Source organism: Oculina patagonica, chromosome 1 (genome assembly GCF_052425735.1).
Source record: "Oculina patagonica isolate OP01 chromosome 1, crgOcupat, whole genome shotgun sequence".
NCBI lineage: Eukaryota > Metazoa > Cnidaria > Anthozoa > Scleractinia > Oculinidae > Oculina > Oculina patagonica.
The window spans coordinates 35,482,176-35,496,901 of NC_135758.1; the positions used below are offsets into that span (position 1 = coordinate 35,482,176).

The 14,726-nt window shown below is 38.8% G+C and overlaps 1 protein-coding gene across 2 annotated transcripts; it reads left to right on the forward strand.

The window, feature by feature from the left end:
• The first annotated feature begins 2,914 nt into the window (after positions 1-2,914).
• On the forward strand, positions 2,915-14,419 carry LOC144666463 (short transient receptor potential channel 5-like). Of its 2 annotated transcripts, none has more exons than XM_078527905.1 (9): positions 2,915-3,924; positions 5,839-6,238; positions 6,539-7,007; positions 7,568-7,922; positions 8,420-8,611; positions 9,002-9,052; positions 9,198-9,425; positions 10,431-10,526; positions 11,901-14,419. In XM_078527905.1, exons 1-9 carry the CDS (start codon positions 3,001-3,003, stop codon positions 12,045-12,047), a joined length of 2,862 nt encoding a protein of 953 aa, XP_078384031.1. In that variant the 5' UTR covers positions 2,915-3,000; the 3' UTR covers positions 12,048-14,419. The 2 variants fall into 2 exon arrangements, with proteins under 2 accessions (XP_078384031.1, XP_078384034.1); XM_078527908.1 differs by having other exon boundaries at positions 7,724-7,922.
• Positions 14,420-14,726: the final 307 nt, after the last annotated feature.

The following is a 14,726-nucleotide window of genomic DNA, read 5'->3' on the forward strand; positions in this document are numbered from 1 at the left end:
ACAGACTGTTTCATCATGTTATATACAGTTTTTGTCTGCATCCAAGAAAACTCGATATTTTAGATTTGCCGCGTCCAGTAATGACTTACAGCCAAGAAAAGAATACAACAGGGCAGATTTTCGTTCTTTTTTGATAACACTCAGTAAACAGTCACTTGATATATTGTCATAGTATTGAAGCAAAAGTACTTTTCTTGGCAAGGACAGTGATTTTCAAGAAACGAGGTGTGCATGGATTCAAGTTTCATCGACGTTACAAGATGTAAGGTGAAACAAGCTAAGGGCAAAAAAAGTTTGAAATTCAGAAAGAAGCGAAGAAATGTTTTTTTAAATTTTTTGCGAGGTAATTTTCGATATATCGGCATTATGGAGGTAAGAGTATTGGGTGCTTTACAGCAACGGTAGAAGTCCTAAAAACAATTGATACTTCTTTTTGAACGTAATTAAGTTGCTTTTTTTAGAGAAGCTAAGCTAAGTTGTGGTGACTTTCGCATCAATAATTTCGCTGATTCAAATATATTTCGGCTAAGCTAAGAGATCGTGTGTTCTCAGGATTCCTACAGCTAGTATAATAACAATTTCTTCCTGAATTAACACTAATTGTAATGCACCTTAAATCTTTTCCACATAATTTGTAAGCTAGAAAAAATAGGATGACATTCATATTCATTCATTAGATTATTTTGTTTTATGTTTCTTGGAAATAACGCTGTTTGAGACCAGAATGTTTTCGATTACATGGCCAACAATGTGATGTATAAATGATTGGGAGTGTTAGATTTAACTGAGTACTGTATTGAGTCTTGTAAAAAGTTTTTTCATGGTGTTAAATATCGAGAAACCTTTGGATGGTCTCTTATACGGCTGATTAGGCCAGATGAAAACACACGCTAACAACACACTACATTTCAACATGGCGGCCATACACGAACCCGGTCCGCCCTTTATTGAGCATGCGTACACAACCGCTGACCAATACATTACACATGGAACAGTTGCTTGATAATTTTATCCACAGGAAGATGACCGGTGTTCCAGGAAGCAGAGTCCCTGGAGATCTGAGTGTTTGGGCAGCCTATAACTTCGATGAACCTGGATTTCTGTCTGTTTTTTCCCAGAAGCATGAAGGTCAAGAGTATCACAAAGTTTTGGCGTCTAAGAATAATACAGAATCGGAGCGTAGTAAGCTGCAGGCAAAATGTCCAGGAGAAATTCAACTTCGATGCAGGGTTACGGTCGAAAGAATGCGGAAGACTAAGCGAGCTGTTAAAGAAGCTTTGAGGACATATCGAGCCACTGACAGAAAATCCTGCTGGTTTAAGTGCGACTACCTCAAAGTCAAAGAAGCAGTGGAGAGTGTTACGGGGTATAAACAAAGTACTGAGTAAAGGCTGTGAGGTTGCAGAGATTTAACACTTAAATTTTAGATCATTCCACTGAACTGAAGTTATGAACAAACGAACGAACGAACAAACGAACGAAAGAAAGAAAGAAAGAAAGAAAGAAAGAAAGATCGAAGTTAGGAAGGAAGGAAGGAAGGAACGAACGAAAGAAAGAAAGAAAGAAAGAAAGAAAGAATGAACGAAAGAAAGAATGAATGAATGAATGAATGAATGAATGAAGGAATGAATGAATGAATAAAGGTATTTATTAATTAGTGACTACTTACTTACAAACATGTACGTAAATAATGTATGGAAATAAAGGGTATGCATTATACTGTATTGATGACTGGTTTGGTTTCATTTTCCATGCATGCACAAGACAGATCAAGACAATATAATTTAGAAAAAAAGGTACGCACGTTCATTCCTCCTACTTTCTTATATTCGGTCCAAAAGTAAAGCCTGTGAAAGCAAGCTCTGCATGAAAACTCTTCACCTTCGGAAAGTTTTCTCCCAAGACTTCATCTTTCTCGAATTTCCGTGACCTTCCGTGGAGGTATGTACATTTTCTCGAGTTTTGCGTGAGATTCATGTCGAAGGGGTAGCACTGGTTATCTTTTATCAGCTGATCACCAATATTTGTTTGGTTGTTTGTTCAAGGGCAACAAGGAAAACTACTGGAACACCAATAGTTGTCTTTACCCTAAAAATTATTTTCATTATACACGCCACATACACCACACCCAGATGCCTTTTCCTAGAGAGAGGGGAGAAAAAAAACTTTGGGGACAACTAAGGTTGCATCAGACTTGTAAAACTCCAAATTTCAGATTTCAATTGCAAAATCTGCTACGACAGGTAATTTTTTTGTTGAAAATGTTTGAAGAAAAAAGCGAAGCCGGAGAAGCGCAAAAAAGCACTAGTTTAATCTATTGTTGAAGTGAAACTTATAGGATCGATGATATGCACGTGAATGCTTGATCCACCTCGTATACAAGGTTAATGGTGGAAGTTGTAACAACCCCCTCACTCTTCCGGTCTTTTTAGATTGATTTAGTTGCTAAGGAGCAGTGCGCGACTAACACGCGCTTAATAACTGGGTTCCATAGGAAGAGAGTGAGTTTTGTTGCTTTTGGAACATCAATCTGTAGTTTCTTTCGTAGCCGTTATTTGGCACGTCTGTGAAGGGGACCAATTATTGTGGGAAGTCATGCGAAAACAGAACTTACTATTTTCAGCGCTGTCAGCCAACAGTACTTTATAACAACTTTTTATTAAAAAAATCCGTTTGCGAATTTACTGCAGCGTTATTCTAGTCGACGCAATGCGCAGACAAATTTTCTCCGATCTCAAGACGCACAATTTGATCGAGTCAAGTGCTTGTCTATGGTCACCTTTTCTTGGGACATCATAATGGCCATACTGTTACGTTAGTACAAGGCCATAATGGCCATATTGTGTTAAGGCGTGACATGTGATACGGAGAAAGGTGTTTCTGTTGCCAGGGAAACAATCATCAAATGTCACCTCGCCTAGCGTCCTTTTCAATTCTAGGACCTCAAGGGTCGTTAAAAAACTGCAACTTCCAGGAGTTGCGTTCTGTGTGCGTTTTGTCATGGAGCAAGGTGTTTCCGCAGAATATATAAGTTTGGGGCAGAGAAGTGGTGAAGGATTGTACGATTACCTACAAAAAATTAAGGAAAAGGAAGAGCACGAGGAAAAGGAAAAGGGCAAGAAAAATGGACAAGTTCAGAAGATAGAAGGATATCCGGACAAGGGAAAACAAGAAGTTGAGAATAACACAGAGGAGAATAAACCTAGTCTTGCTGACAAGCTGCTTGAAGCCCTCAGGAAAGAAGATCCATCGGAAGTTTGGGAACTGGTAGAAAATAACCAGGCGGCTCTCAAGATGCGTACACTTAAGAGTTTAGACAAGGTCTGTGTCGTCGTTGAGAAGAAAGTGAACAACAAAGAAAAAAGATGCAACTGCAACCATCAGTTTGATTGCAGCACGATCTTGTGTTGTCGATGCTGCGGATGTTGTAAATGTTCCTGTGCCACCGAGAAACAAAACAATAACCAGCAACAAGCAGTAAACTTAGAGCGAGGCAACGAGCAGCAAAACAACAAGGCGAAAAACAACGAGGATAAATGGAAGTGGATCGAAATACTCTCCAACCCCATGTTCATCAGTGTGGAATGGCTATGGAGAAGAAGCGATGACTTCAAATGTGAGGTGAAGGGTCGGAGAAAAGGGGACAGAAATGTGGATATTGTGAAAGCGGCGCTAGATAACGCATATCTCCTGGAGAAAATTGCCTCGTACGAGCACTACTACAGCCAAGATGAATACAAAAGTGCAATTAACTCCTACGAGAAATTTGCTGTTGATATCATCGAAGGAACTACCTCGAAAGAAAACTATGACGTCAAGATTATGGACATCGAGGGAAACGGTTGTTTATTGACGGGGCAACCTAAGAATTTTATTGAGAGTCTGAGTCTTCTCAAGATTGCTGCTAATAAAGGAAGAAAAAAGGTTTGTACCTTATTTGACAGTTTGTAGTATTAATCCGAGTTTGGCTGTGAATCATATTTAACGGAAATTGGTTTACGTTTGATTATGTTTGGTTGCCATGTTGAACGGCGGGTAGACCGACAAAACCTATATAAATTAACACGTTTATGTTAGTGATACAGCAATTTGGATAACTGCATACAGACAAAGTCAATAACACCCAAACATTACTTGGTAACAAAGCATTATAAAATATTTGTGTATGCTCCTCTGTCAGATATATTTGGTAGAATAGTTAACAGTTCGAAGTCGGTTAAAAGTATTGAACAGGTTCTTTTCTCTCTCTTAATTGCGATATAAAGTGGATATGTTGAAATGTAAATACAGTCATGTCTTAGAAATCAAGATCTCATGTTAACAACCCTGTCAAAGGCCCAGTGATATACTAGCAGACTACAGTGTACCCTACTTTTACTTACTTAATTGATTTCGCGAAAAAGGGTATAGCGAAAGTAAATGACGAAATTTCATAACTTTTGTAAAACCCATTATTTACAAGTTGTAACGTCAGTTTACATGAGCATCTGTGTACGCTTTCTTTCTCCGAATCTTTCCACTGTCGTTGACCTTAGCAAACGAAAAATGTTAACCCGCTTTCTCGAAATCTGCCTCTTCAATTTCGCGAAATTAAGTTCCCGTGAAATAAATATATGTTACTCACCAGTCGGGACGTCCGTATGACCGAGGGCACAGTTTTTCCCAATACGGACCGACCTAGGCTGCCTAGGCTGGTGAATAACATTTTTATTTTTTCCTACTTTATTTGTTTTTAAAAGAAACCTAGAAAAATTGGGTCACAAAATCTTTGTTTGTATACGCGCGCCATTTCAATGTTGAGTGGATCGACGGGTTAGCAAGAGTGTAAAATGCTCTTCGATAAAATCAATAAATAGTCGCTTCGCTTAAATGAACCGTATTCACAGAAAGATTCAGCATATTAAATTTACACTGAAGATATTCAATTAAAGAAATTGAAGTAGTAAATATATAAATGTAAAATCAAGCCAAAGCATTATCATTGCCAAAACTAAACGTCGATTCCGGCTTCCCGATAAATGTTTTGATAAAGAACTCTGTTCGCAGGGCATTAAGTTCGAGAATTTCTCTGACTAAAAATACTATCTGACTGAAGGACAATTTCGGTATAGCTATACACACTTGTTTTTAACGAATTAATAGGCTCTATGTTGATTCCCAGCATAATGTCTTTGTGATAAACAGTGCGAAAGTGAAACTGAATGAAATGCGAAGTTTGGACATACGGCACAATATTGCGAGAATTATTTTAGCTGTCAGTTTTAATTAACGAGTCTCATTTTCTTGAATGATGGCAAAGACTGTTTTGTTTTGGCAAAAAAGTGGCCGATAAAAAGACATTTTTAACTTACAATTGAAGTTTAAAACCGGCGCAGCTTATCGTAATGGCGTGCAAATGATTGAGAAATGCACAAACAACCACAAACTCAACAAACTATGAAACTAGAACTTGATTTTGTCGATAAAGAAATAAATACTCGCCGTTAGAAGAACTTTGAGGCCTTTAATTCCACTTTTTTTCTGTCTTTTCACATTTACAACAGTTGGTGAGCGGCTATTTCGATTTTGCAAAACAAGTCTTTCATGTGTTCGTTCGTACAACGCTGCAAAATGATTTCGCGCGGAAAGTACCCTCGACGATCCATCTCGCAACGGATACCGCCCGCTCCCGGAACCAATCAAATCGCAGGATTTGTAGAATTACCGCCCGCAAACAAAGAAAACAATAAGTAACAATAAGGAATGGCCTACTTTGCCATAAAACGTACACCCGCTCTGTAAAAATCTTAAGCGACATTTTTTAGGGTATTGTTTTAAAGTATCGAAACTTTCTTGCAGTTTGTGGCGAGTCCCAGAAGCCAATTTATTCTTAACGAGATCATTTACTACAAATGGGAAGATTGGCAAGACGAGAGCACAGTAAAGAAAATCTTATGGTTTGTCTTTCAGTTTTTTGTTCTCATCGCCATTATCACTCCATTTTTCTACATTTGGTATCGGGTACACAAGAAGATACGCTCAACCATGCACATCGACAACATTGAAGAAAATGACAAATTGCTCCAACAGAAGTCTAAACCACGCTGTGAATGGCGAATTGAAAGCTTGTACGAACATCCCTACTCCAAGTTCATAAACCACACCATGTCCTACATTGTATTCGTGTCCCTGTTAATAGGCTCAACGTTTGGCTTCGAAAGTGAGTACAGAACAAGTACAACAGGACTTTCACGTATTGGTAAGTCATTTGTTATATATATATCTGCTGCGCGCGTATCGTTATTGCCGCTCCAATGGTGATTGATGTACACTGATGCGAAAGCAATAAAAAGCGTGGCTGGTTATTATTAAAGAAACATTATTTACGGATGATGCAATTATGTTTAAGATTAAGAACTAAGAAAACTCTTTAGTTAATTGTACTATGCAAACAGAGACAACCATCAAACGAACAACAATAACAAAAATTTCTCTCCCAAGAGGAGGATACAACATGCAATTTTGTTTTGAAAAAGAACCTGTTTGATTTCGTCTGCAGATTATGCAGTGCTTGGCTTTGTGGTCGGCCTCTTCTTTCAAGAGTTTTGGGAAGCGTTTAAACAGGGATTCTATCGTTACTTTTCAAAATGGTGGAACATTGTGGATACAGTGACTCTCTTTATGTTTCTGGCGTCTTATGTGATGTGGATCATTGCATGGGGCAGCTATGGAGAATGGCAACCAAGGAGAGATCCATTCATCGTAGCTGATGTTTTGTACGCAAGTGCCTGCGTGATGGCTTTCTTTCACTTAACTCACTTTTTCCAAGTCAACTCAACCCTTGGTCCTTTGCAGTTATCTCTTTACAGAATGCTTAAGGACGTGCTCAAGTTTCTTGTTATCTTTCTCATGCTCTATATTGCTTTTGCAACTGGTGTGGTGAAGGTGTACTCGTACTATGTTGCTTCCCAGATCAACCTGCGAGACCACAACAAAAGTCACTACCAGGAGTATCATCCATATGCCAAGTACGTGAACATTAGCACTTTCTTGCATTGTGATACACCGGTAGATAGACAAACGGACAGTCAGACAGACAGACAGACACAAAATCAGACAGACCGACAGACAATCAGACACACTGAAACAGACAGATTTGATTGATTCACTTTTATTTAAACACGGTAATTCCGTGAGTTAAAAAACTTCTTTACTTGAAAGCCGTATTTAAACATATGTAAAAACGCTTAAAATATGTACAAATAGTAAAATCTAGTCAACATTTTGCTTGCCTACAGACAGACAGACAGACAGACAGACAGACAGACAGACAGACAGACAGACAGAGGTAGAGAGGGAATGAGATACACGGAAGATAAACAAAATGACAGAGCGATATGCAATAATTGTGTTTTGGTAATCCCTCGAATATCGAGTAGGGTGTCCACCTGAGTAATTTAAAATTAGTTTATGGTGATATGCAGACCGATTCGGGAAAAGCAGATTCTCGGAAAGACTGGACATCTGTTTCCAGTAGAGGTAGGAACTGTGCTGGCATGGCATCTTGATGTTTCTCTTTTCTCGCCAGGCGGACTCTGTGCTTTTTCATCTGTTGCTCACTTTGTGCCACACCAGTATGGATAGCATTTCTCCAGCTAAGAGGTAGACTCAAAGCAGATTGGCATATCAGGGAGCCGCTCGGACAAAATGCTTTTTATCTAGCCTATATGTTTTATTTTCTCAGACATGAAAACACCCTTATGGGCCTAGTTTGGTTGTTGGTTGGCTATGTGGAAGAAGACAAAATAGCTGTCGATGATCCTGCGTTTTACCTTACGTCCTCATTTGGACGGCTTGGTCTAGTAGCCTACGTGGTTTGTACCGCCATTGTAGCTTTAAACATGCTGATTGCTATGATGAACAACTCCTTTGACAGAGTCATGGTAAGTGCCTTTGTACGTCTCAAAACCGGCACTTAATTCAGGGCCAGCTTGAGGCGGCTGGTATTCATTAGTATTTATGTTACTCCCCGTGAATGGGATGCTAGTTATTTGCAGATGAACTCCTCTCTAACATTCAGATTCTCCAAATTTGCCTGTTCCAGTGTACTGAATTTTGGGCTGTTTGAGTGTCAGGTATTACTGAGTTTCAACAATTAAGCATTAAGACCTTAAATCCCCAATCCATAACCAGTCTGGATCTCATGCATCCAGAATTATGGGCCACTGACGACGCCTCCGAAGTAACTGTTGTTTTTTTTAGCAAAAATTTTCACCTGCCATGGAAATAAGTATGTATCAGGACTATCAAACAAAGACAGAATTGCCTGTTAATTAAGGGCCTTTAATATTTAACACCTCTATTTCTTCTTTTTGAACCCACTTTTACACAGCTTGTTAAATTTGTTCATAAGATTCCAAATGATTTTGTTTGTTATTAGAACGATGCAGACGTGGAGTGGAAGTTCTCAAGGGCTCAGATGTGGCTGGAGTGGATCGACAAAGGCAACGCGATACCCGTACCATTCAACATTTTGTACTATGCTTTGTATGTCCTCTTGTTTGTTCTTTTTGTCCTCCCGTGTTGGATTGTTAAACGATGCAAAAAGGGAAGATGGCCGTGCTATGAGACGGTAAGATAAATAACAGTTTATCCGCTGTAAATCCTGGCAACTAAATCAACATCATTTATCTGATTTGCAGAAAGATGGTTCTAATATAGAATCGAAACACTGTCATTGTTTGTTCGTTAATGTAAACATATTATGTTAGATTTGTTTGTTGCATGTTTGTTTGTTCCTGCACGCATCAGATTATGCGCTGTTTCCATCGTGGCTTTGTAGCTCAGAAGTTTTGGGCAATGGACATGTAACCCAAAGGTTCGAATCTCACCTGAGCCACGGATGTCTTTTCAGAGTACAGTGAATCCAAGCTAATCCATTTGTTTTGCAAGTTTCTTCGACTAAGAATCTACTTACTTCATGATAGTAATATTCTCTTACTTGGTCTTACTTTACTCAAAGGTACAGTCTCAACTGGACTGCACGGCAGCAAGAGCCGATGTTGAGCATCAGGTACTTTGGCCAGATATATAAAATAAACAAAACTTGTGGAGTAAGCCATGACCACATTATTTTGGTCTCTTTCTATTTCCTATTGTTTTCTTTCGTGTTGCGGAATTTTTGCAACGAATAATTTTTACGGGTGCGCATTTTTTAGGGTCGGCTACTGGATCCTGGAAGGACTCTCATCGATGACTCTCTATCCTTCGAAAGAACAAACGAACAAACAACAGAAACTGTGCCTCTTGCCCCCAAAACAATGGCAGGATCGGTAGAATTACAAGCTTATGGGAGCTGCTACACTACTGTTTTTAATTCTCAGTTAAAAATGGGAAGTGAGATTGAGCTAGTACAGGTTGATGTTATGCAAGGCAATGGAGATCAGGTATAGGTCGCTATATACCAGTATGTACCGGTATGTACCAGAGTTGTTTTGAAGCAACCTGTAGACAAAGTTAAAAAGTTGGTTAACGAAACACTTAATTGGAACATTAACATGGCCGAGGTGCATAAGCTAATATTAAGTAATAGAACAAAAAATTAAAAATTAATTTAAAATGTAGTAATAATGATAATGCCAACTTACAATTTCTCTGAAAAAATATATCTCCCTCAATAAAAAAAAATCAGGTTTTGTTATGTGCAGGGCGTCCATAACTTTGGTGCTAAGCAGCGCCACGATTTCAGCCAATATCGCGTAGTGTTCTGTTTGGACACCTAAAGGATGTTGCGACCTCTCAACTCGTAAGACGTTTTTTTTTTTATTGGACGCGATTATGAGCTGAATATGTGGTTCAAAGCCATTTTCTTTGGCAACAGACAAAAAACAACGCTCCTAGCTTTGCTCTATGTCCAGAAATGGTATTACATACTGTATGAACTATGAGTAAAGATATTCTTCATTCTTATACAAACTAAATATCATCCAGTGGCTGACTGTTAAAAAATATGATTGGCTCCAAAGATCAGTACCTACCACCACTTACCGATCGAGTGGGTGTTTTTTGTGTTACACGTGCTAATAGTCAGAAAGGTGCAGCCGAGTTGACTATTGCTCAAGAAAACTGAAGAAGGAAAATCAATTTAAAAATAGAAGTCAAAACGGTGTTTTTAAGACGTTGATTTAGGAGCAATTTTGTGTCTTTCAAGGGCAACGCGCGTGTCATCGGTAGTCTATCAACGATAGATGTGATATAACTAAGCAGAATCACGGCGTTGCGATAGACCATTATAGTAGAACACTAGATAAATGCGAAGAGTTATCGTTAAAGGTTTTCTGTAAATGGATGTAAAACGAACCTGGGCAGCTTAGCTGTAAAATAGGAGATCCTTTCATTATCTGATCAGATTTCAGATATAAAACGCAATTTTGTTTTATTTCTATTTCTAGACCTTGAACCATTGCTGCACCAGCTCCTGCTGCTCCTCCTCCTCGTACAATTGTTTTTGCAGGTCTGCAGTAAAAGCGGACGATGTCGCGCAAAAGGTTTGTAGCTGATGTCGTATCATGTCAGGCAACTGAGCAATTTTATTTTGAGTAAAGAGGAAACCTTTTTACGGAAAGTGTACTTACTTACTTACTTACTTACTTACTTACTTACTTACTTACTTACTTACGCACTTACTTACTTACTTACGTGCTACTTACTTACTTACTTACTTACTTACTTACTTACTTACTTACTTACTTACTGACTTACTGACTTACTGACTGACTGACTGACTGACTGACTGACTGACTGACTGATGACTGACTGACTGACTGACTGAATGAATGAATGAATAACAGTAACAGTAACAGTAACAGTAAATCTTTATTGTGCCTTACACTCCAAAGGGAGGTATTGGTCTAGTTACAATAAAGGTGTGATAGCAACTATGCTAACAAATTACTTAATAACAAACACTTGAATTACAATGCAAACGTTTACGATAATAATTGAACGAATGAATGAATGGATGAATGAATGATCTTACTGTACACGAGCAGGAAGTGAAGAGACTGAGAAAATCGATGCGGTATTCCGACGGCATTTGGCCACATTTTGTGTTGACCTTGAAACCATATATGGCCATATCTGCAGTTGTAAAACCAAGGATTTCAATAGAAGTCACCAACAACCAAGAATCACTCTATAACTGACGAGATATTTCGAGAATTACAAGAGATACCCCTTCCATTCTCCATACTTCGCTTTGTTTTCTTTCGAAGCGAAGCCTCACTCGCCTCACTTTCATGTACTCGACCCAAACTCTTCACGCGTTCCGCAATTTATGAATTAGGTTAATTAACCACGATAAAAAACAATTTGCAGCATAGCTGGCGGGGTCGAGGTGAGGTCGTGTTCACCATTATTGAGATGGTTGCCGTTTCGAGCGATTTGTTGCTATAGGCGGGGGACTGTGTAGTCACGCAGTAATGCTTGTTGTATAAATTGAAAACAACGGTCATTTTACCTACTGATACATTGTACGTGCTCGAACAGCCTAAGGACGCTGAAAGCGCTATATCGTGCCTTTTAATGCGTACGTAATGGAACGCTTATCCAGGTCTCAGACGTTATGAGTGGGTTGCAGCTACTCCCTGCCAGGAGGGAAATGGAGCGTTCGGCCTCGGACCAACTGAGAATTAGAGTAAAGCTTGGGAGAAGAGAAATATCGATTATATTTCCATTGCCCCAAGCTCCTTGCTTTGCTTACGCGCCTCTTTTTTGAGGCTAGTTTTCCTGGTTTTGCGCTTCCAGGATCATCCGCCAAGAGGCTTTGAAAAGAACTAACGGACGAATTTGCAAACTTAATTTAGCATTTTAGGTATCGATTTCAACTTCTACTAACGTTATTAAATAACTAATATTTAAAGGAACGCATGGACGCTATGGAGTATTTGGTCCGAAGGTATGTGAACGATCATTACTTGGCTGGGTTCGAAGGCAAGTGCAACACGCTGATGAGTACAATGGAGTCAGAGACAAATGCAGGAACTAGCCAAGTTGAAATCATTGCTTAGTAACAACAGTTAGCGGACTCAAATTTTCTGCCTTTTCTACAGTTATTTCTGCCTTTTTTAGCTTGGCAGATATCATTATTTTCTCACGTCTGGCACAGTTGACCAAAGTCTACAATTAAGCCTATTAAGTCCCAGTAATATGGGCAACATTTCCTTTTTCATCTTGTCTCGCAACATTGTTGCATTGCAAGTTGTAAAGTGTTGTTGCGCCTATTATTTCCCGTGTTGCAAGTTGCGGCAACATGTTGCGCAAAGTAGGCATGAGTTCATAACTGAAGTAATTAGAACCAAGATAGGCTATTATGGGATAAGATAACTACTGATAGTACCCGTCAACTTCACGAACTGCTTCCACCTCAGAGATCAAGGAGCCTTAGGAAAGGGGACACCGTTACATTCTGCCACGTGTCAGAACTGAACGTCATAAACGCTGTTTTGTGAACAGATGCCTTTTCAATTTTATCTAATTGTTTTTCGTATTTTTGTAATAGTTTGTAATTAGTTTATATGGCAGTAAGTTATATGAAATTGTAAGTTCAGACGTATGTTTCTGGGCATGTTTCTTTTGCATTCATTCATAATAAAGAATTCTAATTCAACATGTTGCCGCAACTTGCAATTCGGGTAGTAATAGTTGAAAGAAAATGTTGCCCGTATTACTGGGGTTTTACCCGGAGCTTGCAACTTCGATATATTTGTGCAACTGCGTTTTCCAACTACTTCCGATGAAGTCAGCTACTACTTTGCGAGGAAATACTAAAATCGTCGCTTGAAATGCTGTCAAAACACGCCAAAAAAGTTTCCTCGCACCTATCCGCTATGTTAACTTCTCAGGTGTACGAGGTACTGTAGTTACGTTTTAACAGTCTATTACAAGATCGCTTGTGATTGGCTATCCGAAACCAATTCGCGGGAAATTCCTTTCTAAAAATAACTTACTTGTGAAAACTCCGTTCACAGACACTGTATGGAAGTTGCACGCTCCCGGTAATGGGCTCCTGTGTACATGTAGACTAGACTTTTTAATCATAACCACTAGATCAGAAGGTAAAGCATATCACTGAAATATGTCTACTAGATGGATAACTTAAATTAGCAACGCAACAGTTGAACTTAAAGTAATAATAAAAGTCCAGGTTCGCAGCAGTAGAACGCAATGCGCCTGCGCAGGTCTCCTACAACTGCCGCTTTTAAACGTCTAAAATTTGTCCAATATTTTTTTCTACTTTTAATCCAAAAGATAAGACAGTTACTGAAAGACAAGTTTTGTACTCCGCAGATAGTTTACTAATTGCATGGTTTGTTACTTCTCTTTTCATTGCGTTTTCTTATAAACGTACTGCATATTTTCGTTTCAAACATCTTATAAACTTCGAGGAAATGAAAACCACAAGCACTAGTGGCTTATGCAGGGGAACGATGTTTTGCTGGAATGAGGTGTCTTTGTACAAATATTATAATGTATTGTCCTCAATATATTCATCAGTGTCAAATCCCCGTCACTTTCGGATCTGAACTAGTTTAAAAGGTGTTCCAAGTTAATTTAAGGGCTTAACTGCTGAGTTATAGGATTTGGCTTAAAAAATAAAGCGACAGTCAGATTTTGTAGAATAATGCTGTCAGGCTTAGTAGTTTTCATTAGGGCCTGTTTATATGGGGGAGAGTTGTCCCTGGTAGGAGGGTTCCCCTTCATACCGAGCCTGGGGTGACCCTCGGTGGAGAGTCACTCGCTTTGAAGGTAGGGTGACCCTGGGGAGCGAGCCAACTTTCTTTCCATGTAAACAGTTTGGTTATTTTTGCCTCGCCTACCAGGAACAAGTTGACACATACGGAGCATGCGTAAACGCTACAATCAGCAAAAACAAAATAACAGATAAATTGAAATCGAAGTCGGCGGTAAATTAGTCCAAAAATGGTCTTGGTCGACGATTCAGCGTTCTTGATTTTAGAAAAAGCAGCCATAATAGATGTTTCAAAACAACTCTCGCCAGTCTTTTGAACCAAGAGGGCCAAGTTTTGGCTCGGTCACCAGGGACAACTTTCTCATATAAACGCTCGGCAAAAGATGGCTCGGGGGAGAGGGTAAACCTCCTACCAGGGACAACTCTCTTCCATAAAAACAGGCCCTTAGCATATAGTTTTAGGCCTAAGGCCAGACACATCCAAAAATAAACAGAAACTTAATTTTAATTTTCTTGTGGCGAGATATTATATATGGTCCTGTAGGACACGCAACTTGTCCCCTGAAATGAAACATTTCTCTGTCTTTCTGGTATGTTACAACAGCCTCAAAACTGGAGCAGCGTCAAATGATAATCGTTAGAAATCTAAGTGGGTGATAATTATAATTAAACGTATTTAGCAACAAGCAACTGTTAAAAAAAATGAAGAAAACTCTAAAGCTAACACTGTACGGAAATAATTGTATTTGTAGGTCAACCTTAATAAGTGCTGTTAGTATTGTAAGTAACGTGTATTGTATGTAAGTAGTCTCTAATTTATTAATTAATTAATTAATACAATGTAACTTAATGTAGTGTAAGTAATGTAAGTAATTGTATTGTAAGTAATTATCCAGTAAGTGATGTAGGTAATTGTCCCGTAAGCAATGTAAGTAAGTGAACTGTAAGTTGTTTTTTTTCTGTGTTTTGCAATTAAAAAAAAAATAATAATAAAAAA

Excerpts from the sequence above, each read along its gene's own strand:
- LOC144666463 (XM_078527905.1), top strand. The coding sequence starts at position 3,001 with ATGGAGCAAGGTGTTTCCGCAGAATATATAAGTTTGGGGCAGAGAAGT. Across the intron at positions 6,239-6,538 it reads AACAGGACTTTCACGTATTG|ATTATGCAGTGCTTGGCTTT; the intron begins GTAAGTCATTTG and ends TTTCGTCTGCAG. Across the intron at positions 8,612-9,001 it reads GATGGCCGTGCTATGAGACG|GTACAGTCTCAACTGGACTG; the intron begins GTAAGATAAATA and ends CTTTACTCAAAG.